At 43.6% G+C, this 21,677-nt stretch overlaps 1 protein-coding gene across 3 annotated transcripts in view; it reads left to right on the top strand.

The window, feature by feature from the left end:
* Window positions 1-21,677, top strand: part of Heatr5a (HEAT repeat containing 5A) — a 119,621-nt gene that overhangs the window by 82,589 nt on the left and 15,355 nt on the right. For all 3 annotated transcript variants that reach the window (XM_052738501.1, XM_052738499.1, XM_052738500.1), the window contains 9 exons: window positions 2,612-2,791; window positions 8,436-8,675; window positions 9,824-10,005; window positions 11,023-11,091; window positions 14,104-14,283; window positions 16,290-16,512; window positions 17,729-17,974; window positions 19,400-19,527; window positions 21,206-21,353. In XM_052738501.1, the coding sequence (XP_052594461.1) occupies window positions 2,612-2,791; window positions 8,436-8,675; window positions 9,824-10,005; window positions 11,023-11,091; window positions 14,104-14,283; window positions 16,290-16,512; window positions 17,729-17,974; window positions 19,400-19,527; window positions 21,206-21,353 (1,596 nt within the window). The remainder of the gene's footprint in view (window positions 1-2,611; window positions 2,792-8,435; window positions 8,676-9,823; window positions 10,006-11,022; window positions 11,092-14,103; window positions 14,284-16,289; window positions 16,513-17,728; window positions 17,975-19,399; window positions 19,528-21,205; window positions 21,354-21,677) is intronic.

The raw sequence follows: 21,677 nt of genomic DNA, 5'->3' as shown, positions 1-21,677 counted from the left end.
CACCCATTGTGGATGGTGCCATCCCTGGGCTCGTGGTCCTGGGCGCTATAAGAAATCAGACTGAGCAAGCCAGTAAGCAGCACCCTTCCATGGCCTCTGCAACAGCTCCTGCCTCCAGGTTCCTTCCTTGTTTGAGTTCCTGTCCTGACTTCCCTTGATGATGTACTGTGATGTGTAAGTGTAAGCCAGGTAAACAATTTTCTCCCTAAGTTGCTTTGGTCATAATATTTAATCACAGCAATAGTAACCCTAACTAGGTCAGCATGTCTGAAAGTCTCCAAAAGTTAATAAAAATACTAGAAGAATCAGTGCTGGCTTGGGTTACTCAACATGACTGTTGATGCAATAATCTCGTAATAATGTCCCATCTTTCCCAAAGGAACTTTTAAGTTTTCATTCACAACCAAAATTATCTGTATCTATTGCTTTAGATTTTAGTGGTGTAAACATGTTCTTAGAAGTGTTGAGTTACACACACACATACACACACACACACACACACACATACACACACACACACACACACACACACACACACACACACACACACACAGAAGTAAAAGAGGGAGTAGTTAGGAAGTCAACTTGTTTTGTTTTTGAAGACAGGGTTTCTCTGTGTAACAGCCCTGGCTGTCCCAGAACTCGCTCTGTAGACCAGGCTGGCCTGGAACTCACAGAGATCCGCCTGCCTCTGTCTCCTGAGTGCTCAGATTGAAGGCGTGGGCCACCACCCCTTCTCCCAACTCCCTGGCAATGTTTTTAAAGATGTACTTACTATGCTTTATTTTGTGTGTATGCATGTGAGAGCGAGCACCTGTAACCAGAGTTAGAGTCGTTTGTGAGCTGCCGAGTGGGTGCTGGGAACTGAACCCGAGTCATCTGTCCGAGCAGCCAGCACCCGTAACCTGGGCACCATCTCTCCAGCACCTTCAGTTTCCCTTAAATTTTTTGAGCATTTTTTTAAAATGCTTATTGGTCAGGAAAAAATAAAATACTACATCAGCTATGTGAGTAAAATTATAGTGAAGAACTCGCTGTCTTATTCCTTTTAAAATGTTTAATACTCGGTACTGCAGAGATGGCCAGCAGTTTAGAGCACTTGTTCTTACAGAGGATCCAAGTTCAGTTCCCAGCACTTACATGGTGACACACAGCCATCCATAACTCCAGTTCCAGGGGACCCAATGCCCTCTTCTGGCACCCATAAGTACCAGGCATACATGTAGTGCATATACATACACGCAAACAAAACACTCATACATATAAAATAAATATTAAAAATGTTTTAAATAAAAAATTAATATTTGATACTCATTGAAAAGTTGAAAGAACTGTGCAGCGAATACATAATTCGCCTTATCTAATATATTTATGATGCTCGTTTTATACATGTCTCCATCCATATTGACAACATTAATTTTTGTCATGTCATTTCAAAGAGGCTGTAGACCTCACAGTTAAGTCTACATATGTCAGCTTGCATTCCCAAGAAGGGCATTGCCTTCCATGCCACAACCTATTTTTCCGCCCAGGGAAATCGGCAGTGACTTAGTAGCATCCTGAATCCACAGTCCTGAAGCCCCAGTCTATGGCTGTCTTAACATCAGTTAGTATAGCCTTTTATTGTTAATCTGAAGCATCCCTACTGCTCCCTTCTGATCTTTAAAAGAGAATTCTACTTGTAGAATATTAACAGTTTCATAAATGCCAATCTTAAAGAGAAACGGTACCGGGTTTTGATGTTTCAGAGTTAAAGGAAGTAGATGCTGGATTGAAGCTGTTTTGCTCCTCTGAGTTGCTTTAGTACTCTTCGGTGGGAGTATCGTATAATGGTGTATGTTAACTCAGAGGTGGAACTCTACTCACCAGTCAGTAGCTGTTTTCTGTTTAATTTGTTTAAAACAATTAAGGGACCAGCAAGATGGCTCGGTACGGGGAGGTCCTTGCTGGAAGCTTAATGACCTGAGTTCAATTCCTAGGACCCACAAGTGGTCATCTGACCTCCACACATGTGCCTTGCGCTGTGTGTACACATACATACTAATTTAAACTATTTAGATTCTTTAACTGGGTTTGGTGATACAGGCCTGTAATTTGCCTGCTTGGGAGACTGAGACAGGAGGATATGTATACATCCTATATTGCTGCATTGAACATTGATTATATTGATTAGATAATATTTATTTACCTAATTAAGGTGACATTAACTTTTTAAGTTTTTCATTGCGTTTATTTATTGTGTGTGGGTTTGTACACATGGAAGTCAGAGTAATAGTTGGTTCTCTGCTTTCCATCATGTGGGTTCCAGGGTTGTCAAACTCTTTATCCACTGAATTGTCTGGTTAGCCTGATATCCTTAACTCTTTTAAGAGTTAAGGATATCAGGCTAACCAGACAATTCCTTTTTTTTTTTTAATGGCTGTACAGGATTGTAAGTAACCCCAGAGGTCAGCTGTGAATTAATCTCAACTTCAGTAGATGAAGTGCGGTATCTAGGCTAATCTTTGAAGTAAATTGATACGTGGTGTTTAGTAACCACTGAGCATGTGTGCTTCTCACGCGGCAGTTCCGTTTCCTGTGTGACTTAGATCCTCCGTTTTCTTCTTGGCAGATGCTAACATCAGAGAAGTGGGCCTTGAAGGGGCACTGCTGGCCTTACTAGATAAAGAGACAGACAGAAGCTTATGCCAGGATATCAGAGAGACTTTACATCACATGCTGACATCCATGGCAGTGGAAAAGCTCTCCCTTTGGTTAAAGCTTTGTAAAGATGTGCTAGCTGCATCGGCTGGTGAGTACAATAGTAAAACCAGAGGAAAGAAACCTAGTAGGGAATGGTTTGCTGGGAATGGTTTGCCATGGACACCTGGATCGCTTAACTGCTTACTTAGTTATTGTGTGATCACTGCTTCCTGCAAATGAAGATGCTGCTCTATCTTACTAGAATTTTCTTGGTTTTGCACAGCATAAATGTAATGACTAGGCTGTTTTGTTTTGTTTTTGTCTTAAATAATTTTTTTCTGTAACAATTTGGGTTTTTTTGTCTTTTTGAAAAAAGATTTATTTTTGTATGTGTGACTGCATGGGGATTTGTGTACATATGGGCACAGTGCTCTCGGAGTCCAGAAAAGGGCATTGCGTCCCCTAGACTAAGATTCTCTGCAAGGATAGTATATGCTCAAACGGCTTAGCTTCTCTCCAGCCTCTTGTTTTGCTTTATTTTGTTTGTTTGTTGTTGGCAAAGTCTTACTCTGTAGGCTGGTCTCACAGAGATCTGCCTGGTTTTGTCTCCCAAGTGCTGGGATTAAGGGTATGTACCATCACACTTGTCTTTTTGTTTGTTTTTGTTTCATTTTCACTTTTCAAGACAAGGTTTCTCTGTGCTGGAACTGGCTTTGTAGCCCAGGCTGGCTTCGAACTCAGAACTCCACCTGCCTCTGCCTCCTGAGTGCTAGGATTAAAGGTGTGCTCCACCACACCCAGCAGCTTTTTTGCTTTTTGAAACAGGATTTCATGTTCCACAGGCAGGCTTTCATCTGTGTGGCCCAGAATGACCTTGAACTCCTCACCTGCTCCACTTCCCACATACAGGGCTATAGGAGTGCACCGCAATGCCCAGTTCTTCTATAATGAACCAAATAAAATGTAGTTATGCTATGAAAGGTATTACTTACAGTTTGTCTTAGGGTTTTATTGCTGTGAAGAGACACCATGACCACAGCAACTCTTGTAAGGGAAAACATTTAATTGAGGCTGGCTTACAATTTCAGAGGTTTAGTCCATTATCATCATGGCAGGAAGCATGGCAATGTACAGGCAGACATGGTGCTGGAGAAGGAGTTGAGAGTTCTACATCTTGATTCTCAGGCAGCAAAAGGAGGCTGTGTGCCACAATGAGCATAGCTTGAACATATGAGACCTCCAAGCCTGCCCCCATAGTGATATACTTCCTCTGACAAGACCACACCTACTCTAACAAGGCCGAACCTCCTAATAGTGTCACTCTCTATGGGCCTATGGGGGCCATTTTTTCTCAAACCACCACATAGTTATACCATTTCTTTGCATATGTTATAAATGATTGCTACATGTCAACATAATAGAAAAGTTACCATAGTTTACGTTTTGTGATGCTGAGGCCTTGCGATAGACAATGAAGTAACAATACCAACACCCTAGTTGACATTTTGAGCAGTCTGGTCTCTCCACAGTTAATAATGTTAATTTCAAATGGTGTTAGATGCTGTATTAGTCAGGGTTCTCTAGAGTTACAGAACTTATAGAGTGAATCTCTCTATATATATATCTACATAGGGAATTTACTAAAATGACTTACAGGCTGTGGTCCAGCTAATCCAACAATGGCAGCCTGTGAACCGATAGTCCAAGAATCCAAGAATCTGGTAGTTGCGCAGTCTGTGAGGCTGGATGTTTCATCTGGTCTACAGTATATGCTGGAATCCCAAAGAAGTAGCTCTAATGCCAGTGGAGGAATGGACTTGCTAGTGAGGTGAGAGCAAGCAGGAAAGGAGCAGAAGCTTCCTTCTTCTGTGTCCTTATATAGGCTGCCAGCAGAAGACATGGCCCAGATTAGATCTCAATTAAAAGCTTGTCTTCCTACCTCAAAGATCTGGATTAGAAGTAGATATTCCTTCTTTGAATTAAGCAGAAGTCCCTCACAGGTGTGCCCTCCTTTTTTGGGTTTTAGTTAATTCCAAATGTAGTCAAGTTCACAACCAAAAATAGCATCACAGATGCCCAATGTAGGCTGCATGCCTGTGATCCCATTCCGTGGAGATACTGGCAGAAGGATCAAGAACTCAAAGCTGGTCTCATTCTTACTGCATAGTGAGTTCGGGACCAGGCTGGGCTATGTAAGACCACCTCAAACACAAACAAAACTGGTATGATGACATGTGCCTGTAATCACAGCACTTGGGAAAAGGGGGCAGGAAGATCAGAAATTAAATGTCATCCTTAGCCAAGTTCGAGGCCAGCCTGGGAAATACAAGAGGTCCTGCCTTAGGAAAAAAAAGAAGTTTAAAAATGAAATTAAAGAATTCAATAGTATTGAAAATCATATTATTTGACTAATGCCTTCTCCTAATAAAAAGAATGTTTGAGATCTTAAACTGTGTCTTCTTAAGTGAAAATGAGAAGAAAAAAAGCAAATTTCATTTCAGGCAAAGTGTTGTTGTTTTTTTTAGTTTTATGTGCATTGGTGTTTTGCCTGCATGTATGTCTGTGTGAGGATGTCAGATCCCCTAGAACTGGAGTTACAGACAGTTGTGAGCTGCCATGTGGGTGCTGGGGATTGAACTCGGGTCCTCTGGAAGAGCAGACAGTGCCCTTAACACTGAATCATTGCTCCAGCCCGAAAAGTAATTTTTTAAATCTGACTCAATCTTTTTAATTCACCCTCTGAATAGGCTGTATTATCCTTTTTCCCAAAGAGAAAGCTGGCTTGAAGAGATGGGTAACTTACCTAGAGACACAGATTCAATTCTTGCCTCATCGGCTTACCTTTAAAATCTGCATATCCTCACAAGTTTTCAGTACCTTCCAGTTTCATTGACAGAGGTCTCTGGTGGGTAAACTATGTGGAAGGAAAAAGTACTGTGGAATTCCTAGAGGGTTTGTCCTGTTTTGTCTGATTTGACTTAGTGGTTGGTCCTCGTGCCATCTACTGTCTACAGCTTAAGACTTAATGAGGACTTCTGCTTTAAAAGAAAATGTAGCTCTGGCTTGGGATCTAGTTCCAGTGATAGAGGATTACCTACCACATGTGAGGCCCTGAGTTCAAGCCCCAGAAAAAGAAGAAAAGACCACCTCTAATCCTTTGGAAACAGGATGATTCAAAGTTCAAGTTTATCCTCAGCTACATAGCAAATTCATTCTCAGCCTGTGCTGCATGAAACCCTGTTTCAAAAAACTTAATTTTCTTAAATGTGTTCATAATTACATTGATTTTTTTTCCTACTGTCTTTCTTATTTAAATTTTGTTTCTGCTCTCTCTGCCTCCACTCCCTCAGTGCTAGGATCCTGGGTGTGCACCACCATGCCCAGCTCTTTTTTTAACTTCACATTCGTGCTCCCTGAGGTTCCTGACTCACTTGTGTTTCATCATTAATGTTTCATTTTGTTTGCCCCTGGCACCTCCCTGACCACAACTCATAGAGAAGGATCCCATGCCTGGCACTGAATTTCCATTCAGTAACCCATGGCTTCTAGGAGCAGTATCATCCAATACCTAAACAGGTACCTTCATTCAGAGGCCTTTAACACACAGACACACAGACACACACACACACACACACACACACACACACACACACACACACACACACACACATGCTTCAGTTAACAATTCAATAAAGATCGTTAATATTGACTATCCCTACTTCATCTCCTTTACCTGCCGTATTTTTCACCTCTACTTTCATATAACATATGTCTTACTCTCCTGCCACCCTCTGTGGGACCTTTCCGGGTTCCTACCTGCCACAGGCACTCCAAATTAAACATACAAATCTTAAATGTGAAACTAGGATCCCTGTGAGAGAGAACACGACCCATTTGTCTTTCTGGGCCTGTGTCAACTCAGTATATTTTCCAGTTCTGCCTGTCCTTCTGCAGATTTCACCATTTCATTTTTCTTTCCAGCTGAATAAAATACCACATTTTCTTATCCATTCATCAGTTAACGAGTAGCTGGGCTGACAGAGCAGCAGTGAGCATGGATGAGCAGGAACCTCTGAGATGGGACATGGAGTCCTTGGTTCTGGGCCTAGGAGTGGGATAGCTGTCTCATCTGATTGTTCTCTTCCAGCCTTTGAAGAACTGACATGCTGATTTCCATCATGTCTGTACCAGTTTTGCCCACAGTGAACAGGGTTCCTCTTCCCCACATGTGTGTAAGAGTGGAGATGAAAAAATGGGAGCAAATTGCTGGCACGTGGGACTAAAAGACAAGGTTCGCCGGGCGGCGGTGGCGCACGCCTTTAGTCCCAGCACTCGGGAGGCAGAGCCGGGCAGATCTTTGTGAGTTCGAGGCCAGCCTGGTCTACAGAGTGAGATCCAGGAAAGGTGCAAAGCTACACAGAGAAACCCTGTCTCGAAAAAACCAAAAAAAAAAAAAAAAAAAGACAGGGTTCTAGGCTGTGGTTCTAGCAGCCCGCACTTGGTGTGTGTGAGGGGCTGAGAGGGCACCTGTGTTCTCTGTGTAGCCTCTTTTTGTTCTCTGTGGTTCTGGCTGTGGAGCAGGGGGATTCTAATTCCTTTCCTGGTGGTTTCTTTGGACCCCTGCATTCTACCTTGCCTCTTCTGATCCTGCAGGTCTGGTTTAGTTTGTCATTGCTGTTTGGGTTTTTTTGTTTGTTTTTTTGGTGTTTTGATTTTATTAATACTCTATAGTTTGACTCCATCCTTTCTTATTGGGAAACTATCTTTCAATCTCTGTAGACTTTTTATTTTTTATTTTTATTTTTATTTATTTTTTTTTTTTTTTTGGTTTTTCGAGACAGGGTTTCTCTGTGTAGCTTTGCGCCTTTCCTGGATCTCGCTCTGTAGAACAGGCTGGCCTCGAACTCACAGAGATCCGCCTGGCTCTGCCTCCCGAGTGCTGGAATTAAAGGCGTGCGCCACCACCACCCGGCTTATTTTTATTTTTTTTAAGATAGCTCTTTACTGTGTAACCCTGACTGACCTGCAACTCTCTCTACTGATCAGTCTGGCCTTGAACTCATCTGCCTGTCTGCCTTCAGAGTGCAAGGAGTTAGAGTGTGCATTACCACATCTGGTTCTGTAGACTTTTTATTCACCGTGTATTCTTTGGTAAAACTTTGTTAGTGAGTTCTTTACTATCCTAACACACACCAAAAAAAAAAAAAAAAAGTTGAAAATATTGACATACAAGATAGTAAGATTAACAGTTAACGAGTTAACAGGTCTTTAATCCTCACACCCTACAGGCAGAGGCAGACAGATCTCTAGGAGTTCAAAACTAGCCAGCACTGACCCTGTCTCAAAAGAAAAAGTTAATGGTTAATAAGAAACATTTCCCTAACTGGTCGCTAGAAGTATAACTTTGAGACTATAATAATAGCAGTGAATGTCCTAACAAATATTTTTTAAGTGTGTGTGTGTGTGTGTGTGTGTGTATGTTTTCTGACTATTTTAGTAGGTTCAAGAACTTAAATCCACTTAAGGCCTTATGTTAATTGGGGTTTGTTGTTGTTGTTGTTGTTGTTGTTTTGGAGATCAGAGTGACAACTAGTACTGTTGCCAGTTATTAGGAGACCTGATTCTTTTCTGTTATCATAAAGGTGTATGATTGATTAATAGTAATTCTAGTCTGCATTTGGAGTTGTGTTTGTGTTCTTTCATAGCTGTGTCTTCCAGTTAAGTGTAATTGCGTATGTTTCCCCTTGATAAAGATTTTACAGCTGTAACTTGCGTGGATCCAATGCAAGAGGAGGATGGAGACAGAGGAGATGATGCTTCCGTCTTGACCAGCAGAAGTGATGGAAAACCACACCCATTCAGTAACCCCCGATGGGCCACCAGAGTCTTTGCTGCTGACTGTGTCTGCAGAATAATCACCCAGTGCGAAAATGCAAACAGCGCCCATTTTGACATTGCTTTAGCACAAGAAATGAAGAAAAGTGATTCAAGAAGTAGGTGGCCCGGGAGGGGAACAGCCGAAGGGTGGCCGTCGAGTGCTGGCTGCTGTGCTTTTCCCTTTGAATAACGCTACAGCATCGACAGGCCTTCTTCTAGGTGGACGAGCCCACCACCTTCTTGCAGTATACTCAATGGGTGTTAAATAATAAAATGTTACGGGTTCGGTTTCTGGAACCTGTAAGGTAGAAGGGAAGAGCCACTTCCTGATGCTTGCACACACTGGCACACATGTGCACATGCACACACACATATTAGTAAACATAATTTTAAATTTTTTGTAAATCAAAATGTTGGTATTGCCAGTCTGAATATACGTTGTGTTTAATAGTTTTCAAGCAAGCGTTTATTTTGATATATGTTTGGGATGAATATCATTTTAGACACTAATGATAGAAAATCAGTGTGCCATTCACTGTCTCCTTGACTCCATACCACAAATCAAGATTGCCGTTGGCTTTTACTAAGATGTGGTAGTTTTTACTATGTACTCTAACTGATACTGAGTTTGTTGTGTGTTTTCTAGGTAAACGCTGATTTCCTAAGCACTACTAGAACACTGTTAAATGATTTTCTTCTCTCTCTCCTCAGAATTTTTATAGCAAGAATATGTTTTAGGAATGAAAGGAATTAACATTTTTCATTTCTGTAGCTAGAGTTGTTTTTATATATTCTTGTGTTTGACAAGACGTGAAAAAAAACATAATCCATATAAAGAGCTACATGGAACTTTTTTAAGTCCCCTGTCACCAACTTGACATATGGAGAATAAATTACTGCCGAGTTCATCACAGCCCAAGCTCTACGAAGTACAGTTAGTGTGCTTTTCTCAGACAGCCTGGACGAAGTGTTTATGGAGACACTGCTAGCACTCGTTCTAAAGAACCTCAATTCTGCTTTGGGCTTTTGAAGAGCTGTATATAGAGTTGTTTTGTTTCAGATGGCTTGTGTATATTTGCGTGTGCATTAGATTGAGCCTGAAAGTCTATTTTATTAACAGGATGGAATAGAGCAGTAAGTCTAATCAGGAGGGCCTGAAAGGAAGAGTGTGGGCTGTGAAATGCAGAGAGAACGTTATCACATGACGTAAATCTTAGTTTCCGCCTATTCTTTTTCATGATAGTACGTATTTTCCATCTTCTAGATGATTTCTTGGTGCTTCATCTTGCTGACTTAATTCGCATGGCTTTTATGGCTGCCACAGACCATAGTGACCAGCTCCGTCTCTCTGGCCTTGACACACTCTTGGTTGTTATTCGACGATTTGCAGATATCCCAGAGCCAGAGTTCCCAGGTCATGTTATTCTGGAACAGTATCAAGCCAATGTAAGCATTATCTGCTAGAACTCTCTGGTGTTACTGTTAAACACCACTGGTAAAGGCTGTGAAGTTTGTCTGTCACCTGTTAGTTCACAGAGACTCTTCTGATCCATGGCCCTTACCCTCTGTGCACAGAAAGTACACGCATTTGTAGGATAAATCTGATAGCTAGCATTTTATAAAGCGCCGAGTAAAAGCAACATCATATGTTAAAATAGTAGCTATACCCTCCAGGGTTGATTATATAATTAAAACCTTTTTAATGTACAGCCGCAGTAAATAATCAGGCTGCATACATGCTTTACCCTCACTGCTCCTAGATTAGAGTGCTGCATGTTCTCTAGATTTAGGGAAGGACTCGGTTTTATGGTCTTTCTGTGTTTAATAGTCCAAGGATGGAAGTAGAACCATCTTGTGACCTGTCTATTGATTGACAGGCAGTTTGTGATGGATGGCAATAGGAGACCTCTAGAACAGTTCTCTAGTTGGTTGGCCAGCTCCATCGCCTCTTCCCAGCAAACAGAGCCAGTGTGTGTGTGGGGATGTAGCCGAAGGAAGGGGTGAAGCGCACGGAAATCCCATATTGGAACAGATACTATAACAGCTTGGCCAGGCCAAGCGCTTTGTTTCTGCCCTCATACAACTGCCGGTGCAAGAAACACAGCTGGGCAAGAAGATGGGGGTTCTCCGCACTGGCTTTCCTCTGAGCGCCACCCCACACACACACACACCTCTGATTGGTAACAAGGTGATTCTTCCCACACTCAGGCCTTTACAGAGAAACAGCCCCTCTCCAGCAAAAGTCTTGAGAGATGTGGTTCTCTGGAGCCAGTTACTAGCTCCACAGCAACTCCACAGACTCAGAGTTCTGGGGTGGGGCTCTTCCCTGGAGGCAGAAGTGTGCTGCCATACAGGACAGACAGACGTAGTGGGCCGTGAGACCTGTCCTTAATAGATGATTTCCATGACGTTAAAGCAGTGCTCCCTTGTTGCTGTTTGACGTACCATGCGATTCCTCGTCAGGTTGGAGCAGCTCTTCGGCCAGCCTTCACTTCAGAGACACCGCCCGACATAACTGCCAGAGCGTGTCAGGTGAGTGGGTCCAAAGGCGAAGCTTAAGAGACGGCCTGAGCAGCCAGGCACTGGGGAGGCTGAGGCAGGAAGCTTGCATGAGCCAAAGCCAGCCTGGGCCACATCCTGAGCTCCGTTCTCAAGGTTCTTCTTACAGTCTCACAGTCACGTCAGCACACCCTTTTCCTTTCCTTCTGACGTTTGGGAAACAGCCTGCTTCTTACCCACAGCTGCCTGGTGTCCCAGGCAGTGAGAGTCGCGTTTACTAGACCAGTTTATACTGATGGGCTTGTCGGTGTTTCTTCTGTCCCCCTTACAAATACGGCCACAACTGAGTGTGGTGACACACGCCTTTAATCCCAGCACTCGGGAGGCAGGCAGATCTAACTCTGATTCGAGGCCAGCCTGTTTTAGGACAGCCTGTCTTGAAAAACCAAAAAATAAAATAAAATAAAAATATTGCCACATTGAGTCATCCTGCATAGGTCCTTTCACTGAATACACTGAATCGGTGGGTCAGAAATGGGTATATTAGAGGAATTTGCCAGATAAAACTCACACCAGCAATGTATGCAAACACCTGTTTTCCCACATTATCAACAGCATTATGCGTTACCAAACTTTTAGACTTTGATTGACTAAAAATGGTGTGCCAGGAGAGCCCAGGTTGGCATTTCAAGCGAAGTGAAGCATGTTTTACATGTCTCTAAGAGCTGTGTGATACATTTGGAAACAGCCCATAGGTGTCCTGGGAATGCGTTGGCAGGCACTCAGTGGCCAGCCCAGTAGGTGACCTGAAGTAATAAGTTATAATACAGAAACCTAGCTTGCATCGGTTCTTTCATCTCCCCTTTTCTTTTCATTGTTTTTAAAGGGTGTCTGGTGCTGCAGTTGAGTGCAGGGCCTCATGCATGCCACCTGAAGTGTGTGCTCTGTCGCTGAGAAGCCTTCCCAGCATTCACCTTGTTTTCACTTTGTTGAACTTTGGAACTGTTTGAGTGCCGTCAGTATCAAGAGAACTGTGTTATAAGGGACTTTTGTCCAAAGTCCCTAACTTAGCATCTCTTTGTATGAGTGTTCTTGCCATAAACCACCTGAAATCTTAGCAAATGAGACAAGATTTAGACAAATAAATGTAGGCCAGGAGGTGGCGCACACCCTTAATCCCAGTGCTCAGGAGGGACAGGTTCTATAGTGACACAGAGAAACCCTGTCTTGAAAAACCCAAAATGAATGAATGAATGAATAGCTGTCCTTCTCTACTTAAAATGGGGTTCTATGCTGGGCAGTGGTAGCACACACCTTTAATCCCAGCACTCAGGAGACAGTCAGGCAGATCTCTGTGAGTTCCCAGACAACCAGAAAGAGCTGTTACACAGAGAAACCCTTTCTTGAGAAACAACAACAAAAGCATAGGGTTCTGTGTCAATAAGTCTGTATAAGTAGAAGGTGCACGTGGTGCTCCAGTACCAGCCACTGCTCCTGGGCACCAGAGCAACTGAGTTACTCCCTTGTGATGGTGTGCCTGAGCAGGACTGTGGCTTTCTGCCTCCTCCCAGAATTGCAAGAGTGGATTTGGACTCCGTGTCAGTAGAAAGTCCAGCTTTTCCTAACTTACTGCCTTTGCAAATAATGAAGTTTAAAAATAGGAGGTCAGAGGCCAGCTGTACGTGGACAAGGGCAAAAGTATTTTTCTCTAGAAAGAGAGCTACCATGGGATGTGGAAAAGTACAGAGTCCCTAAAAGTTTAGTAAACGTAAGGCATTGCATATTTTACAGCCTTTGGTTTAGTGTTGTGATGGGTTTGTTGGTTGGTTAGTTTAGAAACAGGGTCTCACTCTGCAGCCCTGACTGACCTGGTCTCACTATGTGGGTCAGCCTGGCCTCAAACTCCCAGAGATCCTCCTGCCTCTGCCTCCCGAGTACTGACATTAAAGGCGTCTACTGCCACATCCAGCTTCCCCTTTGGTTTTCAGGGACTGGACCTGTTGTAGCCCTGGCTGGCCTAAACTAGCCAAGTCTGTCCTGGAACTCCTGCTCCTCCTGCCTCTGCCTCCCACTGCTGGGCTGTGGGCAGAAGCCACTGTAGTTGGCCCTGCATTGCGAAATGGGAATGGCACTCTGTGGTGGTGGTTTTGATTTGTGTTTTAGATAAAATAAACTTATTAAAAGGATCAAAATCTTTCTTAGAGACCTGGAATGTAGCTCAGTAAAAAAACACTTGCCTGGCATAGTGAGATTCCAGGTGCAATCCTGCAAAATAAAATAAAACCTTCCTTGGAGTGTTTTGTTTCATTTTGTTTTGAGACAGGGTCTCACCGTATAGTTCTGGATAACCTGGAACTTGCTATGTAGACATGACTAGCCTCACAAAGATCCATCTGCCTCTGCCTCCCGAGCACTGAGACAAAAGGCCTGCACCACCACCCCAGCTTCATGGGCTTCTAAATGTTAACTCTGGGTCTTTTAACTAACCACACAGTTGGCCTCACAGTCTCTTTAATTTTAAATAATGAGAGAAGACACTCAGATTAGAGTGTTGTTTCAGACATTTATCCAGCAGTTTATGGTTATGGACTCACAGTTTAACTCTTCCTCTTACAAACTAAAGAACACTGTTTTATTGCTTCAGCCTTAGTCTCGTTCATTTTTGAAGTTCTGGCTTTTAATTCTGTGTCTGCTGCATTCTATTAGGTTTCCTGGTTAAAAAAAGAAAAAATATTTCTGGGCTATAGAGATAGCTCAGGTTAAGAGCACTGGCTGCTCTTCCAGAAGACCTGGGTTCAATTCCTACCACCCACTTGGTAGCTCACAGCTGTCTGTAACTCCAGTTCCAGCAGATCTGACATCCTCACACAGACATGCATGCAGACGAAACACCAATGCACATAAAATAAAAATAAATAAATAATTTAAAATTTTTTTAAAAACGATTATTTCCGTGGCTAGATTCCTAAGATTTGGGTGGGCTCTACTAGACTCACAGAGAACTACAGAATTTTTCCATCGAATTTTTGGTTTTCTCAAAACCAGGTTTGCAGTGCCTGGATAGCAAGTGGAGTTGTAAGTGACCTCGGTGACCTCCGCAGAGTTCATCAGCTACTTGTCTCATCGCTAACAAAGATCCAGGCTGGAAAGGAGGCTCTCAGTCACCTCTATAATGAAAGTGCTTCTACCATGGAGATCTTGGCCGTGCTGAAAGCCTGGGCAGAGGTCAGTGCTCTTCATTGATATGGGAATTATGGAAGCCATTAGACACCGGAAACACTGTAGGCTGTAAAATACAGTTATACAGAAGTCTTGTTGGCAGGGTTTTTGTTAGTCTGCATGTGTTTGCCAAGAATTGAACTCAGGCCCTTGATTGAACCAGACATGGTAGGGAAGGCCTGTAACTCTGAGCTAGTCATACCCTAACCTTGGTGGTGGTGGTTGTTTGGTTGGGGTGTTGTTGTTGTTGTTTTGAGGCAAGGTCCTCCCATGTAGCTGAGGCTGGCAGTGAAGTTGTGATTCTCTTTCCTCACCTCTCAGATGCTGAGACCAGCTGTGCCACAGTGCTAAGTGATAGTCCGTTTTCAAGATAAACCAAAGATTCCAAGTGAGATTGATTTATATATGAATTGACTTTGGACAAGCAGTCTAAAGAGTCAAGCAGGAGCAGTTATGAATTAAAGAAGCTATATAAAGCTGGGCAGTGATGGGCACACACCTTTAATCCCAGCACTCTGGAGGCAGAGGCAGGTGGATCTCTATGAATTTGAGGCCAGCCTGGGCTACAGAGTGAGTTCCAGGACAGCTACACAGAGAAACCCTATCTTGAAAAGACAAAAAAAAATAAACAAACAAAAAATCATTTTCAAATAAAACTTTCTATTCACATGGTGTTACTTGTAATTTAAATCTCCTTGTTTTTCATTAAACCTTCTCTTAGTTTTTCCCCAGATAATGACTGATCAACATATTCTATGTAATAGAGGCTCCTAATCCCTGTCTGAAATTCCTGGAGCCAGATACATTTAGAATCAAAACTAGGGCTGAAAGTAATCCAGTGTGTGTTCTACTACTCATGTGTCTGAGAAGTCAGGGGCAATAACAGAGACCTTATAATCAAGCATATTAGCATATCTAGAGTGAAGTATTTGAGTATTCATACTGTGCTGTGTATAAAAACTGAATTAAATTTGTCCAGCTTTGCCATTATCTTAGCTTAACACAACATACATATTTCAGAGTTTTGTTTTGTTTTGTTTCAAAGTTGGCTCTTTTAGGTTTTAGAGTTACAGGACTAAAGTTATTCTTTAGTCCATGAGTCTATTTAAGTAAACCTTTTTATAGTGGCTTAGTGGTAATTCTACTAAGCATATTTTTGGTACCCGCAGTTCAGTTGAGAAAGAGCTGTCTGCAGCCACGTGGTGAGGTGGATTATTAGGTTACCCCCGAGTGCTGCTGTTCGCAGCTGCCATGGTGTTGAAGTGCAGAGTGGCAAGATGTTTCCCAGTATTTATTATCTCCGAGACAGCTCAGGGGAGGGGTTTTTTGTTTTTGTTTTTGTTTTTTTCTTTTTAGATTTATTTATTTTATTATTTTATGTATATGAATGTTTGCCTGCATATATATATATATATGTGCTGCCTGGTGCCTGTGGAGGTCAGAATAGGGCATCAGATTCCCCGGAACTTGAGTTACAGATGGTAGCTTGCAACCATATAGGTGCTAGGAATTGAACCTAGGTCCCCTGCAAGCAGCCAGTACTCTTAATTGCTAAGCTGACTCTTCTTCCCCAAAGATGATTTTTTTTAATCTTTCTACAATCTGTATGTGTTTATACATACATGCCCTTTTTTTGTAATAATTTTTAGCACTTTATTTTTAACTAGTTTTATGTTGTGTGTCTTTTGTGTGTGTGCTGTGCATGCATCTGTGGGTGGTGTGGATGCCAGAAGAGGGCATGGGATCTACACAGTCACACTGCCGCCGCTTGAGTTACAGGCAGTGGAGAGCCACTTGATGTGAGTGTTGGGCATTGAACTCAGATCCTCTCGAAGAGCACCATGTGCTCTTATCTGCTGAGCCACCTCTTCAGCCCTACATGTCTTCTTGATACCACAGTGCATTTCAAGTTGGATGTTCTCAAAGGCAAGCCCGTGTCTTCAAGGAAGCATGAAAACATTGTATGTTTCATCAGACACAAGATTTTTCTTCTAATTATAAACTTTTAACAGGTCTACATAATTGCTGTGCAAAGACATAAAAGTCACAAACAAACTTTGAAGACTACTGTTAATTCAGAAGACGGTGTGAGAAGTCGGTCCCCTCCGACTGATGGTCTTCTTGACTTAGTCTGCGCAGACCTGGGCACACTAAGCAGACTCTGGCTTGCTGCACTTCAGGATTTTGCTCTCTTAACTTTGCCTGCGGAATTTGCCTCCCAGCTTCCTGTTGAAGGTAAGGAGGAAAAATAAGTTAATAATTTCTAGAGTGACAGTGACTTCTATTCCAAGATTTCCTGTAGTATGTTAGTGTGTGATGTTTAGCTGAAACATTTTCCCCCAGAACAACATTTATTCATGGGATAAGCAGCTAAGAGTTGCATTAATGTAGACAACCAGACATTTTCTTGTTTCGTTTTTGTTTTTCGAGACAGTTTCTCTGTGTAACACCCCTGGCTGTCCTGGAACTCGCGCTGTAGACTATGCTGGCCTTGAACTCACAGATTCGCCTGCCTCTGCCTGGATTAAAGGCATGTGCCACCATGCCGGCTTTGTTCTTTTTTCTTGAGAACCAGAAATTTTTAATTCCCCAGGTCATAGTCATCTGTCCTCACAAGATAGGGTGCTTCGAAATACCTCTCCAGAGTAGCCTTAATACCTTATGTGCGCACCAGCGTGTTTTTTCACGCTCTCCAACTTAACATATTGTTTCACTTCTGCCAATCTAGTGGAGCTGGGAGGTCCTGCAGCTGCTTATAAAGTAATCATTCAGAGACTTATATTATTTACAAACTCTATGCCTATGGCAGGCCTCTTGCTAACTAGCTCTTATATCTTAACTTAACCCATTTCTATTTATCTGCGTTTTGTCACATGGCTTCATGGCATTACCCATTCTCTTATATCTCGCTTCTCCTGGTGGCTGAGGGCAGCTCTCAGCGTCTCTCTCCTCTTTCCTTTCTTCTTCCTGTCTCTCTCTTGGGTTTCCTGCCTGCCTCTAAGCTGCCTTGCCATAGGCCAGTGCAGCTTTACTTATCAACCAATCTGAGCAACACATATTCACAGCATACAGAAAGACATCCCACAGCAATCTTATGAAGTTACCTTTAATCAGCCCTGGGACCCAACAGCTCTAATGCCAGGAGAAGTCAAACATTAGTAACAGAACTAAGCAATTTAGCAACATGAACAAAGGTCCAGAAATGTGGGGCACAGTAAGATGAGTCACGGACAGACAGACTGTAGAGAGGGTTCGTGTCTGTCAAGCCCAAGAACAGACAGCTCATCTGTGCTGATAACATCAGAAAGCACTTGCCTGGGGGAGTGGGGGCGCCTCAGGGGCTGCCTGGAAGGGTTCCAGATGCACTTTCTGAACAGCAGAGGCTAGCAACAGTCTTTACCTCTGGAAGGCGGTGTCTGCAGTTCCTACTGACTGCTTCCTCCTCTGGCAGGTGGTGCTTTCTACACAGCGGAGACGAGCGACCACGCCAAGCTGCATTACCACAGCTCCTGGGCGCTCATCCTCCACGCTGCTGCACTGTGGCTCACCAGCACAGGCTTCGCTGACCCGGAAGAAGAAGCTGCCAATCTCTCAAGGCCTGTAACTCCGACTTCCATGTGCCAGGGCTCATCATCGTCTGGGGCTGCAGTGAAGTCCCCGGAGGATGTCTACACCGACCGGTTCCATCTGATTTTAGGTCAGCTTTTCAAAGAGCTTAACAGTGCCAGCGGGCTTATCCTTGAGTTGTGCCTTACTGCCTGCCTCCTCCTGGGGACTGTCTCCTGATTCTTTTCTGCTTGTTAGTGACATCATTAGTGAAACTAAAATATTACAAATTGTATTATACTAAGTCTAGACTCCTGTCACAAGTTGGCTTCACTGTCAAGTTGATCAATTACAGAATTTACAAGAGAAGTTTAGTCCCTTTCTTTCTACAAAAGTTTTGTTTGATTGGTGGGCGAGGGGCTTGTTTTGTGACAGGATCTCAGAATGTAGCCCAGGCTGGCCTGGAACTTCTCCTCACTCCCAAGTCTGAGATTACGGAAGTGTGCCGCCACATCCAACTCTCCATGGTTTTGTTTGTTTTATATGTAGGCATGTGTGCCCACTGTGTTTGTATGCGCGTGTGAGTGTAGGTGCCCGCTGAGGCCAAAAGGAGGCTTTGGTTCCGTGGAGCTGCCAGTGTGGATGCTGGGAGCTGAACTCGGGTCCCCTGAAAGAGCTGTATGTGCACTTAACCACTGAGCTGTTTTTCCAGCTGCCCCACAGGTTTTAGAAGATGAGGCTTCTACAGATAGATGTTCTGAATTTCCTGCTATATACGTTTAAAAAATAGGAATATGCTGGCGTGTTTTCATTACGTTGTTCCCCAAAGTTGCAGGTTTCAAAAAATGTATGTTCAGTGACTTAAAAAGGAAAATCAGGAGACCCCACAGTTAAGAATTGTTGCTGCTCTCCCAGAGGACCTGAGTTCAGTTCCCAGAACCGACGTCAGGCTACTCACAAGCACCTGTAACTCTAATCTCCAAAGACCCAGCGTCCTCTACTGGACTCTGTAGACACCTGCGTGCACACGAGCACATACACACACTTTTTTAGTTTAAAATTATTATTTTATTCTATTTGTATGGTGTTTTGCTTGCATGTATATCTGCCCACTACTTACATGCTCCATGCCCATAGAAGCCAGGTGTCATTCCCCTGAAACTTGAGTTATAGTCACTTGTGACCTACCATGTAGATGCTGGGAATTGAACTCAGGTCCTCTGGAAGAGCGGCAAGTGTTCATTAACCACTAAGCCATCTCTTCAGCCACTAAAATTATTTTTAATTAAAAAGAAAGAAAATTAGTCGAGTGCAGTAGCATATACTTGTAATCCCATCACTTGGGAGGTAGAGACATGAGGGCCAAGAATTCAACACAAGTCCAAGGCCAGCCTTGACCACATGAGTGTGACTACATGTTACACACACACACACACACACACACACACACACACACACACACACACACCTGTATTATTATTTACTTGCGCTGTCCTCTGCGAAGTCGGTGTGGTTATCTTATCGCACTGACTTATTTAACTAAGGATCTCAGAAGCCTCTCCTTGGCCTTTCGCAGGAATCAGTGTAGAGTTCCTGTGTTCCCTGCGCTCCGATGTGACCATGGAGAGCATCACCGCCTGCCTGCATGCACTGCAAGCCCTTCTCGATGTTCCTTGGCCCAGATCTAAAATCGGCAGTGATCAGGTGATGTATTGTGCTTTGAGTAGGCTTCCGTGGCTTCAAGAACAGAAATGTATTCAAGTTCCTACGGTGAACAGGACTGAGCAGAGATCACAAAAGAAGGAAAGCGCCCCAGCCAGCCCTGGGATGCACTGGAGTTTGGGGACCCAGCACAGTAGCCATCGTTCCGTGTGGCGATCTTTTCTTTTCTGTGAACCCCACTCTTTGCACTCATCTCAGTCTTATTTTGCATTTCTCCCAAGAGACAATGGACTTGATGTCTACCACTGTCCGTGACCAAGTCTCCCTGTGGTCTGGGCTCTCCTCCTGGTCTTCAGTCTGGCTATGGCCCAAGGATGGCTGCAGAGTCCAGCACCTCCTCTGACTAACTGGAGGAAGTGGGGTCAGGGAGATGCTCCTAGCAGCCTGTGTGGTTTGTCCTGTCGCTGACTCGGGTTGTAAGGTCAATGGGTTCTGTGATTTTCTAAGCTCTTATTTAATTAGTACTATCACTAATTAGACTTAAAGCATTTGTTGGGGTTTTATCTGAGTTGACTTGACCTTAACTAAATTATAAACTGTGTTGTGATTATTTCCTCTTTCTTTTTTTGGTGGGAGGTGGTTTTTTCAAGATAGGGTTTCTCTGTGTAGTCCTGGCTGACCTGGAACTCACTCTGTAGACCAGGCTGGCCTGGAACTCCGAGATGCACCTGCCTCTGCCTCTGAAAGGCATGTGCCTCTGCTCCTGGCTGTTTTCTGTGCGCGTTCTTGTGTGTATGGTGGGTGTGTTTGCGTATCCATGAGGGAGCCCTCAGAGGTGACTCCTGGAGCTAGTGGTTTAGTTGTGGGTCCTGGGAACCAAATTCCAGTCCTCTGCAGGGACGAGTGCTTTCAACCCCTCAGCCATCTCTCCAGCCCACAAATGAAAGAAAGCAACCAGAATGACCAATGAGAAGAGAAGGGAGGCAGCGGGGAGGTGGCTCAGTGGTTAGGAGCGGAGGACCCAGGTTCAGTTCCCAGACCCCACATGGTGGCTCACAACCACCTGTAACTCGGTTTCCGGGGATCTGATGGCCTCTCCTGACCTCCTCCAACACCATACATATGTTCAGGTGAAATATTCATACACACGAAATGAAAATAAATAAAATCCTAGAGAAAGGAAAGGGAAATGGAGTAGGGATTTTCCGGGGTACTTTAAAGACCTACCTTAGTATTACTTCTCCTTCTTCCTTCATCGTTACAGGAGACTTGAATATTAGTCATACAGTCTACCTGTCAGCCTTTATGCTTTTTTGGCTCTGTCTCCAATATCATTTTAGAACTTGGGTGAAAATGATCTCTTGTCATAGTACCATCTCCCACCAAAATGAGCCAAGAAATGTTCTGGAATTGGTTAAAATGTTACAAGCCAAGCATGGTGATACACACCTGAAACTCCAGCATTGTGGGGCAGAGGCGGGAGGATCAGGAGTTCGAGGTCATCCTTGGCAAGTTTGAGGCCAGGGAAGTCTACTAAGACTGTCTCAAAATCAACAAAAGAAGTGTTGATATATACCATTATTGCTCTAGCAAAAATTTATTTTTAAAAAAGAATTTATTAAATTCTCCTTTTCTGAATTTGTCATGGCATTTAGCATTGTTATTTTGACACACACATGAGTGTAATTTCCAATAGTGTCCACTCCGTGTTTTCTGACAGGATTTGGGTATTGAATTGCTGAACGTCCTACACCGAGTAATTTTGACCAGAGAGTCACCTGCTGTTCAGCTGGCTTCACTGGAAGTGGTGAGGCAGATTATCTGTGCGGCCCAGGAACACGTGAAGGAGAGGAGACGGAGCGCGGAAGGTGAGTGTGAACTCCTAATGACATAGCCGCTCCTTCCCCCAGTTCTGGAGACCAAATCCCACGGGACTTCTCCGTGCTCAGACACTGTCCACTGCACACTGAGCACACTGCGGGCGTCCTTGCTGTAGAGTACTGCTCAGTATGGCTATGCAGTCTTGATACTTTCCTAACTAGGGCAGGTGGAGCGTGTGTACGTAAAAGTAAAAGTGCAGAGTTGGGGAGGGAGTGCAGTTTCTGATGCATCAGGGACCTGGGTTCTGATCTTAGTGCCCAGCCACTGTCAGCCTGTCAGGTGACAGTCACTGTCAGAGCGACTGCTGTAGC

Source organism: Peromyscus californicus, unplaced genomic scaffold (assembly GCF_007827085.1).
Source record: "Peromyscus californicus insignis strain IS unplaced genomic scaffold, ASM782708v3 Scaffold_15__1_contigs__length_86483966, whole genome shotgun sequence".
NCBI lineage: Eukaryota > Metazoa > Chordata > Mammalia > Rodentia > Cricetidae > Peromyscus > Peromyscus californicus.
This window is presented reverse-complemented; position numbering and strand designations above follow the sequence as displayed.